The sequence below is a fragment of the Tachyglossus aculeatus genome, chromosome 11, assembly GCF_015852505.1.
Source record: "Tachyglossus aculeatus isolate mTacAcu1 chromosome 11, mTacAcu1.pri, whole genome shotgun sequence".
Lineage (NCBI taxonomy): Eukaryota > Metazoa > Chordata > Mammalia > Monotremata > Tachyglossidae > Tachyglossus > Tachyglossus aculeatus.
In genome coordinates this window covers 16,633,959-16,653,290 of record NC_052076.1, presented here as the reverse complement: position 1 = coordinate 16,653,290, position 19,332 = coordinate 16,633,959, and the positions used below count along the sequence as shown (strand labels likewise).

Sequence of the window (19,332 nt, the reverse complement as noted above, 5' to 3'; positions counted from 1 at the left end):
GAGTGAAAGCTGGAGGGAGAACAAGTACTTAATCCCCGTTTTCTTTTTCTCTGGCCCAAAGAAGGGCTCTCCGTGACTCCACAGTTTCAATCTTATTTTAAAGATAGACTAGCCATTCCAGAGGCAGCACCAAGGGTCACCATTTGAAGAACGACTCCGAACATTGAGCCCCTCGGCAGGGGCGAGGGGAGGTGATTTGTTAAGTGATTCGTCCAAAGTCACACAGCACGCAAGTGGCCGAGCCGGTATTAGAACCCAGATCCTCTGGCTCTCAGCTCCATGCATTTATCCTCTAGGCCACGCTGATTTCTGCAGGAGTGATCTCAACAACCAACGGGAAAAACTGAGCCCTGAAGCCAGCCCCACTTCCTCTCCCTCCACTAATGCATTAATCATCCCAAAAACAAATGTCCAAAGAGGAAGAGCACAAGAGGGTGGGATGCTACAAAGAAGGTTCTATCCACCCAAACCTGGAATGGAGGGAGGGGAGAAGTGAAATCAACTGTGAGGGAAAAGAGAGAGGTCCTGGGAATGAACCCATTTTTCTTTGCTCCGTGGAAGATAAAATTCATCACGACAGCTTAGCTCTACTCCACCCAAATCTCTAATTTGTGCATTCAACCCCCAGGGGCACCCTTGCTTCTACCCCAGTGAACATTTCATATTGGGAGAAACCATCAAATTCAGCCCAAAAGACGCTGAGCTTGCAGAGAAAGGGCATTCGGTGATGAGAAGGTATGGACATGCCAAGGAAGACACCCACTTCCCCAGGTATATAAAGGGTAAGCCCACCAGGATCCTTCTTCGAACCATCATATTGCTGATCGCTTCAGGGAGGGCATCGTTGGCTAAAAATGACATCTCTCTCGAAACACAGTTTCGGCATCTGCCAGCGGGTTTCCCCCCGCGGTGGAGTGGGTGGTGGTTCTGTCAGAATTTCTACAGCCAGTGGGAGAGGGGGTTTTGGAGGCAGTTCTTTGGGATGTGGTGGGAGCTCAGGTGGAGGTTTTAGCATGGCTTCTCTGTTCAATTCCAGTTCTAGCTGTGGTGGCAGCTTGGGTGGGGGTTTTGGAGCAGGAATGGGGGGTGGTTTTGGTGGAGGCCTGGGCAGTGGCTTTGGTGGAGGACTTGGTTATGGTTTTGGTGGAGGACTAGGGGGTGGTTTTAGGGGATTGGGAGGTGGATCAGGAGATGTCCTGGGAGGCAGCAACGGGGGTCTTCTTTCTGGATCGGAGAAGGAAACCATGCAGAACCTAAATGACCGGTTGGCTTCTTACCTGGCCAAGGTTCAGGCACTGGAGGAGGCCAACACAGAGCTGGAGGGGAAAATCCGAGACTGGTACGAAGCCCAAGGCCCTGGAGCTATTGCCTTGGGGACGGGCAGTGATTTCACTAAATACAACCCGACAATCGAAGAACTTCGGAATAAGGTATGAATACTGTGCGATTTGATGTCACTGCCTTACCTGGGTGCCCCCACAAGTAATCTCTACCTGCAATTTGACGTGAATGAATTTTGTAAGCTTAAAGCATCTTGTTTTAGCATTCTACCCCGATAGACTGCTTTGAAAATATTTCATTCAGACTATACTTGTGGCTTGTTCTAACTGTGTAGATTATCACTTGTTCTCAATAAAGCCAGTGGGGAAACTCTGGGGTGATGGAAAGTAATGTGTGCAAAGATGTAACTATCTTTACACTCCACTATTTTCCTTAACCATAATTTATTTTGGTAGTTGTCTCTACTTGTAGACTGTAAGCTCTTTGTGGGCAGGGATTGCCTCTACCTACTCTCTTGTATTGTACTTTCCTCAGCGCTTTGCTCTGCATACAGCAAGCCCTTGTTACCATTGGTAGATAAGCGGCTGAAATTGATTCTCATGAAATCAAACTGCATATTCACTATTCTGCACTTGAAACAGAACTGTCTCTGTCTCAGTTTTCAAACTCCATTTGCACAAGAATGCCTTAACTGCCTTCATTAATATTAACGTCTGTCTCCCCCTCTAGACTGTAAACTCATTATGGGCCGGGAATTATGTTGTATTGTACTTTCCCAAGCCCTTAGAACAGCCTTAATGATGGCTTAATAAATGCCATCATTATTATTATTTATTAACCATTTAACTATGTGCAAAGCACTGTTCTAAGTGCTGGGGAGGTAACAAGGTGATCAGGTTGTCCCATGGGGGGCTCACAGTCTTAATCTCCATTTTACAAATGAGGGAACTGAGGCCCAGAGAACTTAAGTGACTTGCCCAAAGTCACACAGCCGACAATTGGCAGAGCCGGGATTTGAACCTATGACCCCTGACTCCCGAGCTCTTTCCACTGATTGATTGGTTAATATTGATTGAGATGTTAAGACCGCTTGTACATTGTTTGCATGCTAGCACTTCGTTTGGACAACGTCTTGCAACCTGAGCTGCAGAATGACTCTGCACTGCTCCATTTTCTAGATCATTTCAGCTACCATCAAGAACGCCCAGATGGTCCTGCAGATTGACAATGCCCAGCTAGCAGCCGATGACTTCAGACTGAAGTGAGTAGTCCTGCCTCTTCAGCATGGGGGTTCTTGGGCACCTCAAACTCAACATATCCAAAGCTGAATTGCTTATCTTCCTCATCAAACCACCCCCCCAACCTAACTTTCTCAATCCACCGCTCAGGGCCGTAAGCTAGGCATTACCCCTAATTCCGCCTTCCCTTTGAACTCCTACATTTAGTCTGTTGCCAAATCCTGTCATTTTTCCTCCACAACATTTCCAGGCCCTGTCACTTCTCCATCCAAAGTGCCACCACTCTGGACCCACCCCTTATAATACCCAATGTTGTTGGATATTGCCAACTTGTACTTCCCAAGAGCTTAGTACAGTGCTCTGCACACAGTAATCGCTCAATAAATACGACTGAATGAATGAATGAATCCCAGCTTGACTCTGCTTCAGCCTCCTCTCTGACCTTCCTCCCTCCAGCCTCTCCCCTCTCTAGTCCATATATCACTCTGCTGCCTGAATCATTTTACTACAGCGTTGTTCTGAAAAGGTTTTCCTGATACTCAAACCTTCAATAATTGCCCATTCCTTTCTGCATCAAGCAGAAACCGGGCCACTGGCTCAACCATCTCTCTCCCAACACATCCTCTTGTCTTCCTCTACCTTCCTGCTTGCACTCTTGGCCCCCACAAGCCAAGCTTTCACTGAGCTTCGTTCTTCTTCGTTTTTGCTCTCTTCTTCCCCATGGCCTGGAGTTCCCTCAGCCTCCATATCCAATAGACCACTGTTCTCCCCAACTTCAGAACCCTTCTGAAATCACAGCTCATTCCCTCATCAATCTCTACTATCCCACAAAAGGCAATTGAGTCCTTCCCTACCATCTAAGAACTTGGGTTCATAACATCCTCCAGTAGTCTGTACGGTTCTTATTCACATTATTACTTCATCCTATCTGTAACTGATTTAAGCATCTGTCTCCTTAGAAGACTGTAATCTCTATAATGGCAAAGATCATGAATGCTAATTCCCCTGTATGCTCCCAGGGTTTACTACAGTATTCTGAATACAGTACACAGTAAATGTTGATTCATTGAGCAGTGTGTGTTCGAGCCATCTCCATCCTGGTCTTTCCCCCACCCCCCAGCTTCTCCCAGGGAAGAAGCTGGCAAGCATTTTGAGACTTGGAAGAGCACTGAAAATACAAGAGTTGGTGTAAGAAAGAGTCTATGGGAAGATCTGGAAGGAAATTCAGTAAGAACTGGGATGGAGGAGGAGAAGCAGCGTGGCTCAGTGGAAAAGGGCATGGGCTTTGGAGTCAGAGGTCATGGGTTCAAATCCCTACTCCGCCAATTGTCAGCTGTGTGACTTTGGGCAAGTCACTTAACTTCTCTGTGCCTCAGTTCCCTCATCTGTAAAATGGAGATGAAGACTGTGAGCCCCCCGTGGGACAACCTGATTACCTTGTATCCTTCCCAGCGCTTAGAACACTGCTGTGCACATAGTAAGTGCTTAATAAATGCCATCATTATTATTAGGAGAAGCAGTGTGGCTCAGTGGAAAGAGCATGGGCTTTGGAGTCAGAGGTCATGGGTTTGAATCATGGCTCTACCAACTGTCAGCTGTGTGACTTTGGGCAAGTCATTTCACTTCTCTGTGCCTCACTTACCTCATCTGCAAAATGGGGATTAAGACTGTGAGCCCCACATGGCCTTGTAACCTCCCCAGCACTTAGAATAGTGCTTTGCACATAGCAAGCACTTAATAAATGCCATCATTTTGTTTTCTGTATTTGACTCTGGGGGCAGGGGAGATGGTACTTAGACACTCAGTCCAAGGCCTTAACAATAATAATACTGGCATTTGTTAAGCACTTACTATGTGCCAGACACTGTACTAAGAGCCAGGGTTGATACAAGCAAATCTGGTTGGACACAGTCCCTATCCCACATGGGGCTCAGAGTCTCATTTTACAGATGAAGTAACTGAGGGCCAGAGAAGTAAAGTGACTTGCCCAAGGTCACACTATAGATAAGTGGCCGATTTGGGATTAGAATCCATGACCTTCTGATTCCCAGGCTCATGATTTACCCACTAAACCACTAAGCTGCTTCTGCTGGTTCACTTTTCTTGGGATTCAAGAGCTAGTTATTCTACATCCCCGAGGGAGAACAGGAAGCAGCTGAGATCTTTGCTCTAAAATTGCCTAAAGATCTCAGACTGAAAGCACAACTGTACAGTGAAACACCAGATAATATAATGGTTTAGAAAGTGAAATTTTTCAAATGCAACTAGAGCCTGCCCTAGGACTCTGATCTTTGTACTCTTGCAAGTGCTTAGTCCCGTGCTATGCAAAAAGGGCTCAATAAATATGACTGACTGAAAGAATAAATGAAGGTCTAAACTTACGGGCTTCGATATCCCTCCTGCACCTGCAAATGAAATGGGAGTATCTTCAGGGAATTGGCCTGCTCAGAATGAAACATGGCATTTGTGACATTGGGACCAAAGAAACAGTGGTCAGTGGAGATGCTGGTCAGTAGAGAAGCTGACATAAACAGCTGATTGCCACCAATCACATGGGAGAACTAGTGGATTGAGCATGGGCCTGAGAATCAGAAAGACCTGGATTAATAATAGTAATAATAATTATGGTATTTGTTTAGCACTTACTCTGTGCCGAGCAGTTCTAAGCGCTGGGATAAATACAAGGTAATCAGGTTGTCCCACGTGGGGCTCACAGTCTTAATCCCCGTTTTACAGATGAGGTAACTGAGGCACAGGGAAGTTAAGTGATTTGCCCAAGGTCACACAGCAGATAAGTGGTGGGATTAGGATTAGAACCCATGTCCTCTGACTCCCAAGCCCATGCTCTTTAGATTAAGCCACGACTCCTCCACTTGTCTGCTGTGTGACCTTGGGGAAGTCACTTCACTTCTCTGTGACTCAGTTACCCCATCTGTGAAATGGGGATTATGACCGTGAGCCCATGTGCGACAGGAACTGTGTCCGACCTGATTAGCCTGTATCTACCCCAATGCTTAGAATAGTGCTTACAAATAATAAGTGCTTAACAAATACCACCATTCATTCATTCATTCACTTTTCCTTTCAGGTACGAGAGCGAGCTGGCCCTGCGTCAGAGCGTGGAAGCCGACATCAACGGGCTGCGCCATGTCCTGGACGAGCTGACCCTGGCTCGGGCCGACCTGGAGATGCAGATTGAGAGCCTGAATGAAGAGCTGATCTACCTCAGGAAGAACCATGAGGAGGTGAGAGAATTTCTACACATTTAGTTTATCCCTGAGGTTCATCAATCAATCATCATCATCATCATCATCATCATCATCAATCGTATTTATTGAGTGCTTACTGTGTGCAGAGCACTGTACTAGGCGCTTGGGAAGTACAAATTGGCAATATATAGAGACAGTCCCTACCCAACAGTGGGCTCACAGTCTAAAAGGGGGAGACAAAACCAAACATACTAACAAAATAAAATAAATAGAAGAGATATGTACAAGTAAAATAAATAAATAAATAGAGTAATAATTATGTACAAACATATATACGTATATACAGGTGCTGTGGGGAAGGGGAAGGAGGTAAGATGGGGGGGATGGAGAGGGGGACGAGGGGGAGAGGAAGGAAGGGGCTACTGAGTGCTTGTCGTGTGCAGAACACTGCACTAAACTCTTGGCCCTTAGTGCAAACTTGGCAAGCCGGGTCTTCTAGACAGGGGAGTAGACTGTGAGCCCATTGTGAGCAGGGATTGTCTCTATTTGTTGCTGAATTGTACTTCCCAAGCGCTTAGCACAGTGCTCTGCACACAGAGAAGCAGCGTGGCTCAATCAATGGAAAGAGCACGGGCTTTGGAGTCAGAGGTCATGGGTTCAAATCTCGGTTCCGCCAATTGTCAGCTGTGTGACTTAGGGCAAGTCACTTAACTTCTCTGTGCCTCAGTTCCCTCATCTGTAAAATGGGGATTAAGACTGTGAGCCCCCCGTGGGACAACCTGATCACTTTGTAACCTCCCCAGAGCTTAGAACAGTGCTTTGCACATAGTAAGCGCTTAATAAATGCCATTATAAGTAAGTGCTCAATAAATGTGATCGAACTGAATGAATGAACTCATCATTTGAAAGCCTATGGAGTCTTTCCTTTCAGTCTTTAACATGTTCATGTTTTATGGTGTTTGTTCAGGGCTTACTATGTGCCCAGCATTGAACTAAGTGCTGGGGTAGATACAGGCTAATCAGATTGGACCCAATCCATGTCCCACTTGGGGCTCGCAGTCTTAATCCCGATCTAAAATCAGATAAATTGGAGGGGGAACAGGTTTCCCCATTTTACAAATGAGGTAACTGAGGCTCAGAGAATGAATTGACTTGCACAAGGTAACAAAACAGGCATGTGGCGGAGCCGGGATTAAAACCCATGTCCTCTGAGTGCCCGTGCTCTTTACATTAGGCCATGCTGCTCCTCACTTAAATACTCAAAACAAAAGAAGCAGTGTGGCTTAGAGGAAAGAGCACGGGCTCAGGAGTCAGAGGTCGTGGGCTCTAATCTTGGCTCCGCCACTTGTCAGCTGTGTGACTTTGGGCAAGTCACTTCACTTCTCTGGGCCTCAGTTACCTCATCTGGAAAATGGGGATTAAGACTGTGAACCCTATCTGGGACAACCTGATTACCTTGTATCTCCTCCAGCACTTAGAACAGTGCTTAGCACATAGTAAGAGCTTAACAAATGCCATTATTATTAATATTATCATTATTATTAAATAGCCTGGGCCTGGAAGTAAGAGGATTTGGCTTTTAATTCCAGCTCTGCCATTTGTCTGCTGTGTGACCTTGGGCAAGTCACTTCACTTCTCTGTGACTCAGTTACCTCATCTGTAAAATGGGGATTATCCATTTAATTGCATTTATTGAGTGCTTACTGTGTGCAAGGCATGGTACTAAGTGCTTTGGGGAGTACAATATAACAATAAACAGACACATTCCCTGCCCACACTGAGCACTGTGTGGGATAAGTGGGACAGGGACTATGTCCAACCTAATTATCTTGTATCTATCCCAGTATTTAGTACCGTGTCTGGCACATACTCCGTTCTTAATGAATACCATTAAAAAAAAAAACCCAAAACACCTGGTGCACATCTATATATATCAGCTTACAAACCCTAATTCTTAAGCACTCATTCATCTCCATATTCCCTTTTCCTCTTCATCCTACCTTAAATTGTTTTAATATCTTTCTCATTAAAGTATAAGCTTCTTGAGGGCAGGGTTCATGCTGACTGGTTCTACCGTGCTCTCCCAAGATTGCAATGCTCTGCACACTGTAGATACTCAATAAATAGTATTAATTGATTGACTGATTGTGGTCACCAAGTCCACACTCAGAGAAACAGGGCAGGAATGGGAAAGGTGACTACAGAGGAATCTGAGGGACAAAAAACAATTTCTTGATCCCCAAGGAAAATCACTCATATGATTCACTCTCTCCAGGAGCTCCCTAGTTTCCAAACTGAAGGCCCTGGCCAGGTCAATGTGGAGATGGACGCTGCTCCCGGGATTGACCTCACCAAGCTCCTGAATGATATGAGGGGCCAGTACGAAGCGATTGCTGAGCAGAACCGTAAAGAGGCTGAAGCTTGGTTCATCGAAAAGGTAAACAGAGCCATCTGCCTTACTGAATGAACTTCAACCCTCCCCAGATCCGAGTGCAGGGGCCAAAGACACCACACCACAGTGTGTGCTTTCTCTCCTTGGGTATTGCAGAGTGGAGACCTGAAGAAAGAGATCAGCACCCACAGCGAACAACTCCAGTCAAGCCGGAGCGAGGTCACGGATCTGCGGCGGACTTTACAGAACCTGGAGATCGACCTCCAGTCTCAGCTGGCCATTGTGAGAAGCTGGGGAGGCCGCTTCTCCCTGTAACTTTCATTCATTCAGTCGTATTTACTGAGCGCTTACTGTGTGCAAAACACTGTACTAACCACTTGGGAGAGTACAACACAGCAACAGACACATTCCCTGCCCACAGCAATTTTACATGAGAAAACCATTACTCTGGACTCCTGACGGGAAACTCCTTTAAGCAGCCCAGAGATTCTCTCTACCCTACCTATCAAACAGAAATTTGCCCAGAAAGAAATACTTTGTAACCAGAGGTTTCCCTTGTAAGAATATAAGATGAAGAGTAATGTTGCTGGGAAATGCTCAGTCCATCCATCCCAGGACTCTGACAGTGGCAAGAGACTTTTAGTCAAATCATGTGTGGGTTGTCCTCCTGGACATCCAACTTCATGGTAACAGTTGGACCATCCAACACCCCTAACTCCCTGCTCTCCATCCCTGACTCTCTCCAGTAACCCAACAAGGCCTCTCTAATACCCTTAATTCTCCACTCTCCACCCCCAATTCTCCGTAGTGGCCCAGAATGGACCATCCAACACTCTAACTCTCCTCTTTCCATCCTTGAATCTCCCCAGTAACCCAAAATGGACCATCCACCACCCCCGTCCCTGACTCTCCCCAGTATCCCAGGGCAAACTATCCAACACCCTAATTCTCCCTTCTCTAACCTTGATGACTTCTTCTCTCCCATGCTCCTTACGTAGAAGATGTTCAGTATTTGCTGTTAGTGATAATGATGATGATGACCCACTGCCTCCCTGAGTCTATAATATAATTATCCACCAATTCCTAGAAAAAATCCCTCGAAGACACTTTGGCAGAAACCGAGGGAGGCTATTGCTCCCAGCTGTCCCAGATGCAATGCCAGATTGGCAACGTGGAGGCCCAGCTCAGCCAAGTCCGAGCAGACATGGAGTGCCAGAATTCAGAGTATCAGCAACTGCTCAACATCAAGGCCAGGCTGGAGACGGAGATACAGACCTATTTCCACCTGCTGGAGGGGGAACTGGCCGGGTAATTAAGATTACGGATGCTTTCATAAGCATCTTCCTGAAGTGGCATGAATATGGGGGCAGGGAAGTGAGTGAAGCTGAAAAATCCTTCTATGCCTTAAATCTCCTCCGCACACGCACCTCTGACTGGGGCCAGAGCTGAATTGGACCCTGGAGTCAATGCCTCCTGAACTTGATGGAGGGGGAGGGAGGGAAAATGGGGTCTCCTCACTGTACTGTGCTACCTTAGACACAAGTCACTGACTGGTCATTCAGTCATTTATACCTAGGGGGCTGGGAGGCTCTCTTTACTGAGACAATAATAATAATAATAATAATAATAATAATAATAATAATAATGGTATTTGTTAAGCGCTTACTATGTGCAAAGCACTGTTCTAAGTGCTGGGGAGGATACAAGGTGATCAGGTTGTCCCACGTGGAGCTCACAGTCTTGATCCCCATTTTACAGTTGAGGTAACTGAGGCATAGAGAAGTTAAGTGACTTGCCCAAAGTCACACAGCTGACAACTGGCAGAGCCGGGATTTGAACCCACGAGCGAAGCAACATGACTCAGTGGAAAGAGCCCGGGCTTTGGAGTCAGAGGTCACAGGCTCAAATTCTGGCTCTGCCAATTGTCAGCTGTGTGACTTTGGGCAAGTCACTTAACTTTTCTGTGCCTCAGTTACCTCATCTGTAAAATGGGGATTAAGACTGAGAGCCCCCTGTGGGACATTCTGATCACCTTGTAACCTCCCCAGTGCTTAGAACAGTGCCTTGCACATAATAAGCGCTTAATTAATTCCATTATTATTATTATTATTACATACTGGCCAAGGGAGCTAATGATTTTTTTTCTGGACATTACATTTTTCTCTACTTTTAAGAATTAATATTGATAATCATGATATTTCCTAAGCCCTTACTAGTTGTGTAGCACTTTTTTAAGTGCTGGGATAGAATCAAGATAATCAGATCAACCCTGTCCCTGTTCTACATAAAGCTCACAGTCTAAAGAGGAGGAAGACCAGGTATTGATTCCCAATTTCCCAGTGGGGAAAGTGAGGCAGAGAGAAGGGAAGTGACTAGTCCAAGGAACACAGCAGACAAGTGGAAGAGTCAGGATTAGAACTCAGGTCCTCTGACACCTAGGCCCATGCTCTTTCCACAAGGCCACACTACCCCTCCAAGTGGAGCATTTTCCCACTGGCTCCCTGATCCTAGAAAGCTCCAGCTGACAAGAACCTCTTTGTTTCCTTCCCAGAGACTCTTTGGATGAAACCTTGCCCCCAGAAGGCTCAGTTTCCCCGGCTCAGTCCCTTGATTCTTCCAAAGGTGAGTCGGATCCTCGAACTGCCTTTCCTTTCCATCCGATCTCTGTGGGCACGAAGACAGATTCGGGTCTGGAAGGTGAACAACAGAAAAACAAGACCCTCTTTGGCCCTTATCCTCATCACTGGACCGTTCAGTTTTCCAACCTGCACTGTGAACTTCAGCTCATCTTCGACTGGGACTCTGTCAAGGGTCTTTCTGACCAAAAAATGTCTGATTTTCCCTTTTTTACTTACATCTTAATGTTTAAACACACCATTTCATCCCAGGCAAGCACACATGGTACTGCATTCAGCCATGTGTTTGTTGGGAAGACTGTTTTCCCCTTACACGTGGAAAGCAATGTGAGCTTGGGTTATAAATTTCAGGCCTGAATTCACCAGAATCGGTCAGCCTACTTGGAAAGCTTGAGTTGTAGTAATAGTATTTATTAATAGCCAACTGAGTGCAATAATACATCACTTGGGAAATGTGAAAGTAACACAAAGCACTGTTCCCTGTTCATAGGATACTTACACTCTAATGAAGCCAGCCATTAGTACTTTAACCCTAACCCTTTAAAGAGTACCTTCTTTAGAACTCTTTTTTTTTTTTGCTATTTCACCTTTAGACTCCAACAAAACCAGAAAAATCAAAACAATTGTGGAAGACACTGTGGATGGTAAAGTAGTTTCATCCCAGATGCAAGAAGTTGAGGAACAAATCTAAGAATCCTGTTGGAACAAGGCTAATCTTCAACTCTGGAGGAGCAGTTCGCAAGATACGCTATTTTCTCATTCACTCCTTGATTATGAAGCAGGGGTGATAAGTTGACTAGAATTCTTCCTTTTTAATTTCTGATCTCTCAGAGGTTTCAGTTCGCTTTTCAGGGGCCATTTGGGAAAAACCGCAACTATTGTCTTTTATTTCCCTTTGATCTGTGAATCAATAAATGCTCTGCTGGCAGACTTTGTGACCATGTGGACATCAGTGATGGGCAGATGCTGCTCTTGGGCTGCAGGTGGTCTTTTTGTCTGACTGTGTGGGAAAAGCGAGGGCCTAGGAGTCAGAAGACCTGGTTTCTTATCCCGGCTCTGCCACTTCCCTGCCATATGTCCTTGGGCAAGTCACTTAATTTATCTGTACTTCAGTTTCCCCATCTGTAAAATGGAGATTCCATACCTGTTCTCCCTCTTACTTATACTGTGAACCTCATGTGGGACAGGGACTGTGTCCAATTTGTACATACCCCAGGCTTCGAACAGTGTTTGACACATAATAAGCGCTTAACAAGTACCATAATAGACCCAACCCACTTCCTGTTTGGGGACAGATGGGCCTTTCTCTAACCTTTCTGAAAGAAAGTCCCCAGTGCAGCTGGATTGGGACATTTGGGAATGAGCTGAATGGGACATTTGGGAGGGTGGGGGAGATGTCTGAAGAGACCGATCCTTAGCACACCTTGCCTGCCTTACAGCAGTAAGCCACAGCTATAAACTGCTCTGCAAAACAGGTCTATTCCTCCACAGGGACCTCTGATTTCTTGACCCATTCCAATTTTCCCCTGTCCTTGTGTCCCATTTGGTTTCCATACCAAACCTACCTCTTCTTGATGGACAAATCCTTGGCCTCAAGTCCACCCTGTCCACTAAACTCCCTTCCCTGATTCCCCTAACCCTCTGTCAATTTCGTACCACCGATACGCAGAACTGGAACACCTCCACGATATGCTTCCTCTGCTCTTGGTTTCAGCCACGAAGCACTGCTGCCAGAAATCCAGACAGCAGGCCAACCTTGCCCATCTTAAACTCACCCTCAACTGCTTTAACTCTGCCCTCTCCTCCTTCCAGCCAAGCTATTCATTCATTTTCATTCATTCAATTGTATTTATCGAGTGCTTACTGTATACAGAGCACTATACTGACTGCTTGGGAAATACAGCAATAAAGAGTGACAATCCCTGCCCACAACAAGTTCACAGTCCAGAGGGGGGAGACAGACATCAATACACATAAACAGACATCAATATAAATAAAAAAAATTACAGATATACATATAAGTGCTGTGGGCGGGGAGAGGGGAGTAAGGGAGTAAGTCTGGGTGACGCAGAAGAGAGTGGGAGACGAGGAAAAGTGGGGCTTCGTCTGGGAAAGCCTCTTGCAGGAGATGTGCCTTCAGTAAGGCTTTGAAGGCAGGGAGAGTAATTGTCAGGCAGATTTGAAGAGGGAGGGTGTTCCAGGCCAGAGGTAGGACGTGGGCCAGGGATCCACGGCAAGACAGGAGAGATGGAGGCACAGTGAGAAGGATAGCATCCGAGGAGTGAAGTGTGAGGGCTGGGTTGAAGGAGGAGAGAAGTGAGGTGAGGTAAGAGGGGACAAGGTGATGGAGTGCTTCAAAGCCAATGGTGAGGACTTTCTGTTTGATACGGAGTTGGGTAGGCAATGTTTTGAGACAGAGAAGTGAAGGGACTTGCAGCACACAGCAGACAAGTTTTGGAGCTGATAGGTCAGTGTATCATAGTGTTTCCCTTGCGTAAACCTTGCTCTTCAGATACAGTATTCCTAACCACTAAAATCTGCCCTTTCCTCTGCACCCAACTGCTACCACATTAATATAATCACTCATCCTATTCTGCCTAGATTACTGCATCAGCCCCCTTGCTGACCTCCCAACCTCCTGTCTCTACCCACTCCAGTCTATACTCCATTCCGCTTCCTAGATCATCTTTCTACACAAACGTTCAGGACGTGTCATCCCCCCTCCTCAAAAATCTCTAGAGGTTGCCTATTCACCTCTGTATCAAACAAAAATTCCTCACCACCGGCTTTAAAGCACCCCATCACCTTGTCCCCTCCTACCTCACCTCATTTCTCTCCTCTACAACCCAGGAGGCATACTTCACTCCTCTAATGCTAATGTTCTCACTGTACCTTGATCTTTCCTAACTCACCTCCGACCCCTGGCCCACATCCTGCCTCTGGCCTGGAACGCCCTCTCTCCTCAAATCCATCAGACAATGACTCTCCCCATCTTCAAAGCCTTATTTAATAATAATAATAATAATAATAATAATAATAATGATATTTGTTAAGCACTTACTACCTGCTGAGAACTTTTGTAAGTGCTGTGGTAGATACAAGGTAATCAGGTCATCCCAGGTGGGGCTTACACTTTTAATCCCCATTTTACAGATGAGGTAACTGAGGCGCAGAGAAGTTAAGTGACTTGCCCAAAGTCACACAGCTGGTAAGTGGCGGAGCTAGGATTAGAACCCATGACCTCTGACTCCCAAGTCTGGGCTCTTTCCACTGAGCCACATTGCTTCTCGCATCTCCTTGACTGAAGCACATTTGAAGCACATCTCCTCCAAGAGGGCTTCCCAGACTAAACCCCACTTTTCCTCTTCTCCCACTCCCTTCTGCTTCTCCCTAACTTGCTCCCTTTGCTCTTCCCCGCACCCCCCCTGCCAGCCCCCCAGTATTTATGCATGTATCTGTAATTTTATTTATTTGTATTGATGTCTGTCTCCCGCCCCCTAGACAGTGAGCTCGTTGTGGGCAGGGATTGTCACTGCTTATTGTTGTGTTGCTCTTTCCCAATTGCTTAGTACAGTGCTCTGCACACAGTAAGCACTTAATAAATATGATTGAGTGAAATTATTATTGACTTCCTGGGCATAAAAAAAAAAAGGGTGACACTTATGGACTAAAAGAGATAACTGCAGACTGGCAAGGGTTCTACCCTACACGCCTCTTATGGTAACTCTAATCTGATTCAAATCTATTCATGTCACTAGATCCCAACTTGGACGAGTGCAATGTTACAGCCTGGGAACGATGGCATTTAGCCACTGCATCAGTTCTTTTTCAGGGTGTGAGAAAAGCAGGGAATGTAATCTGAACAGGAAATGGTCATGCTCTCCTTTCTACAATTGTTTGAACTTCATAGACCTAGGGCATGTAATTAATAACTGTGGTATTAGTCAAGCGTTTATAATAATAATAATAATAATGGCATTTATTAAGCACTTACTATGTGCAAAGCACTGTTCTAAGCGCTGGGGAAGTTACAAGGCAATCAGGTTGTCCCACAGGGGGCTCACAGTCTTAATTCCCATTTTACAGATGAGGTAACTGAGGCACAGAGAAGTTAAGTGACTTGCCCAAAGCCACACAGCTGGCATTTGGTGTAGCCGGGGTTTGAACCCACGACCTCTGACTTCAAAGCCCGTGTGATTATGTGCCAGGCACTGCTCTACGTGCTGAGGTAGATATAACCTACTTGGGTTGAATACAGCCCGCGTCCCACATAGGGCTCACAGTCTTAATCCCCATTTTACAGATGAGGGAACTGAGGACCAGAGGAGTGAAGTGAGTTGCCCAAGGTCACACAGCAGACAAGTGGCAGAGGCAGGATTAGAACTCAGGTCCTTCTGACTCTCAGGCCTGGGCTCTATCTACTAGGCCACATTGTTACACTGGAATAAACTGGTTTAGGTGGACCTAGAATACTGCAGGTGCTTTGGGGTCTGCAGCCCAGGGCCTTGGGTTAGGATATATATATATATAATATTATGATATATAATATAATATAATATAATATAATATAATATAATATAATATATAATATATAATTATGATATGATATAACATAATATAATATAATAATATGATATAATATAACATAATATGATATAATATAATATGATATATAATATGATATAATATGATTTAAAATCACAATTGTATCATGATCATAACATTGAAAAGGTATGATCTATGGTGTGGGTTAGAACATATCTATTGTACCTGCACATATTATTGTACCAGCACATAATTAGTTCCTGATTATAATTATCACGTGATGAAATCCAATCATGTGATATATCCACTTCTGTTAAATCTGTGCACTTGTTATAGGGTACAAAGTCATGCTATTAATTATATCCTACTGTCTACATCCTCCCCCTGGCTTGCAACTCTTTCTACCTTCATGTACAACAGACCTGCACTCTCCCACCTTCAAAACCTTATTAAAAATCACATCTTTTCCAGGAGGGCTTTCCTGATTTAGCCCTCATTTCCCCTACTCCCTCTCCCTTTTACCTCACCTATGCACTTGGATTGTGTTCTTTAAGCACTTGGTATTCACCCCTCAGCACTTACATACCCATCCGTAATTAATTTTAATGTTTTACTGCTGAATCGGACTTTATTGCTGAACCGTACTTTCCAAACACCTAGCACAGTGCTCTGCACACAGTACGTGCTCAATAAATACAGCTGAATCAATGAAAGAATGAATGTATCCTGCTGTAGTCTCGTGGGCAGGAAATGTATCTACCAACTCTGTGGCACTCTCCCAAACACTTTGTACAGTGTCCTACACACAGTAAGTGCTCAATAAATATGATTGATTGATTGATTGATTGTTTGAACTGCGGTTCTCAGCCATATTATGCTTTTGGTTTCTAGCTCTTTGGTTGAGGAGATGTGGCCACCCGGGTATATACTGTGTATTTCTACTTTAAATAGCCCCAGTGGTGACTAGTTAGACTCAATTTAGGGGTTGGAAGGACACCCAGATCCATTTTGCCATTCTTAATCTGAAACTACTCATGAGGAGGCCAGCAGCATTTGAAATGGAAATGTTGGAATTTGGGCTGACAGGAAACAGTGATGATTCCAACTCAGACCCAATTAAAGTGTCCTATGTTTCACAGATCATCCTCTTCTTCCCTGTTTTTTACGGCGATCATAACAAAACCCCTGTTATGATACACTGTCCCCAAACGAGAAGCAAAACAGGTCTGTGGTTAAAATCTGATTTTAAAAGAAAAATCTTCCTACTGGGTTGTACTATTTTTCAGCTGGGGAGAGGAGAGGGGATGGAGACTTACAGTATTAGGCTTGCGGAGCAGTGTGGCCTAGTAGGAAGAGCCCAGACCTGCGAGTCAGAGGACCTGGGTTCTAATCCCTACTCCTCTATTTTTCTGTAGTGTGACCTTGGGGAAGTCGCTTGACTTTTCTGTGTTTCAGTTTCCCCATTTGTAAAATGGAGATTCAATACCTGTTTTCCCTCCTACTTGGACTGTGAGGCATGATGATCTTGTATGAGCCTCAAAGCTTAGTTCAGTGCTTAACAAATACCACAATAATCATCATAAAAGGCTTCTGAGGAAAATCACAGCAATTTGGAAACAAAAATCACTCCTTTTCTGTAGAACTGTTTCCCAGTTCCTACAGTGCTTCTTCTGCATAAAGTCATGAAATGCTTCCTGGATTAAGGCTATTGAATGTTTAATTTGATAGAAGATTTTTTTCAAAGACTTCATTGACTCCAGTAGATGTCAAATCTATTTCAAAGGCCATTCCCGGTTTGCCCACCAATCAACCAGTCAATTTGGAGCGCTTGTCTTATGTTCAGAATTCCTTTCCTCCAAATGAAATGCATTGGAAGACACGGGCCTCTCCCAGAGACACCTCATTTATGACATGCCTGTGAACTGGAAAAATCCAATGTGCAATTTTCGAAAACGAGGCTTAACGTTATGACTAGTATAACTTCCTATGGGTGTGGACAAACATATGATTTATTGGGGCCACACCACGAATGTTCCTGAATATTCATCAAACATAGATAACTTATCAGTTGATACACTATAATTTGGGGGAAGGGCCTTCAGATAGATGGATTGAGCATTTTGGTCTTTGTCCCAGGATGAGTGATGAATTGTTGAGTTGTTAGCTATCCCTTTAACTAATACTCTGCTGTTTCTCTGAAGTTGTTATGAAAATATAATTCTGCCTCATTGTGCCTGAAAGTGCTTCCAGGGACCCCTCTGAGCCATGAAGGGATGCCCACAAACACTTACCACTCTCTACTTCAATTCTACAATGGGGAGAGCTAGGGCTGGAATGAGGTAAGGCAGCATTCTAGGGATAGTAAGCTCCTTGTGGGCAGGGAACATGTCTACCAAATCTGTTATACTGCACTCTCCCATTCACTTATAGGGCTCTATACAGAGTAAGCACTCAAGAAAGACGAATGATTGATTAATAATCATGGTATTTGTTAAGCACTTACTTTGTGCTGTACTAAGCGCGGGGGTAGATACAAGATCATCAGGTTGAATTCAGTCTCTGTCTCACGTGGGGTTCACAGTCTCATTTTACAGATGAGGTAGCTGAAGTATAGGCAAGTGAAGTGACTTGTCCAAGGTCACACAACAGACAAATGGCGGAGCCGGGATTAGAACCCAGGTCCTCTGGCTCCCGGGACCATGCTCTATTCACTACGCATGCGCCTTCTATCTGCTGCTTCTGCTTCGTCAATCAATCATTCGATCAATGACTGACTGATGGTCTAGAATCTTTGGCATCATGGAACACAGGTCCACATATAGAGTGGATCACCAGGTCAAGATCAAGCTAAGGGGGAAGAGAGAGGTCAACGGAAGAGGCAGGTCATTAAAAATTCATAATGATCTCAATTCTCCCACGGGACCAAGTTATTTCCTGGAAACAGTTGGGGTACTAAGATGGATGCATGGGTAGTGGTGAACAGAGATGCCTTTAGCAATGAACTAATCAAATGGAGCTCTTTCAGCATAAATCAATAAATTAGTGGTATTTATTAAGCATTTGCTTTGTGCAGAGCACTGTACTAAGCACTTGGGAGAATACAGTACAGTTGGAATTCACGAAGCATTCTAGAATACAAGAAGAAGTGTGCCTAGTGAATAGGCACAGGAGTCAGAAGGACCTGGGTTCTAATCTTGGTTCTGCCAATTGCCTGCTGTGTGACCTTGGGCAAGACACAACTTCTCTGTGCCTCAGTTACTTCATCTGGAAACTTGGGATTAAGACCGTGAGCCTCATGTGGGACATGGACTGTGTCCCAAAAGATTATCTTGTATCTACCCCAATGCTTAGTACAATTATCACTTTACAAATACCATATAAAAAGTTGGTTGACATAATCCCTGCCCTCAAAGAACAAACAGTGATCATTATCAGTGGCATTTACTGAGGTTCTACTGAGTATTAGGCAATGAGCAAAGCTCTTGGAGGAGTAGAATAACAGCAAGATGCATGTTCCTGGCTCTCAAGTTTCCAGTCTAATGGGGAAGACAGACAACTTTTTTATTGATAATAAAAACTGGAGGAAGAAAAACCATAAACAGGAAGCAGTGCAAACGTATCAGGACAAAGAAGCCAAAAAATATTCTGGCTTGTACTGATAAATAAATATATATGCATATATATATATATATATATATATATATATATATAAAATCATAAACATATATATGCATCTATATATATATATATTCAAAGGACACAATCAAAGTACATAAGTACTTAGGGTGAGAACTCATTTGACACAGCCTGGGCATTTTTTAATTAACCAAGGATGGCTTCCTGAAATAGGTGAGATTCTAGGAGGATTTTAAAGATGAGGAGAGCTGGGGTTTGGTAGATTTGGCAGGGAAGGGAGTTCCAGACCAGGGGATCAGCATGAACTAGGAGAACCAAGGGTGAGGAGCAGTAAGACAATGAGTTTTGGAAAAGAAAAGAGCTGAGTTGGGAAGTAACAGGAGGAGGAGGTGGAC

General features: G+C 44.6%; 1 protein-coding gene across 1 annotated transcript; it reads left to right on the top strand.

The window, feature by feature from the left end:
• The first annotated feature begins 439 nt into the window (after nt 1-439).
• On the top strand, nt 440-11,447 carry LOC119934674 (keratin, type I cytoskeletal 12-like). Its single transcript, XM_038754239.1, has 10 exons — nt 440-453; nt 711-771; nt 1,287-1,430; nt 2,460-2,542; nt 5,608-5,764; nt 8,004-8,165; nt 8,277-8,402; nt 9,208-9,428; nt 10,672-10,742; nt 11,350-11,447. The coding sequence occupies exons 1-10, from the start codon at nt 440-442 to the stop codon at nt 11,445-11,447; spliced, it is 1,137 nt and encodes a 378-aa protein (XP_038610167.1).
• The last annotated feature ends 7,885 nt before the right edge of the window (nt 11,448-19,332 follow it).

What these genes read in the sequence shown, in the direction of transcription:
- LOC119934674 (XM_038754239.1), top strand. An exon ending in GAAGACACCCACTTCCCCAG is followed by an intron (nt 772 to 1,286) that starts GTATATAAAGGG and finishes TACCTGGCCAAG; the next exon opens with GTTCAGGCACTGGAGGAGGC. An exon ending in TCAGGAAGAACCATGAGGAG is followed by an intron (nt 5,765 to 8,003) that starts GTGAGAGAATTT and finishes CACTCTCTCCAG; the next exon opens with GAGCTCCCTAGTTTCCAAAC.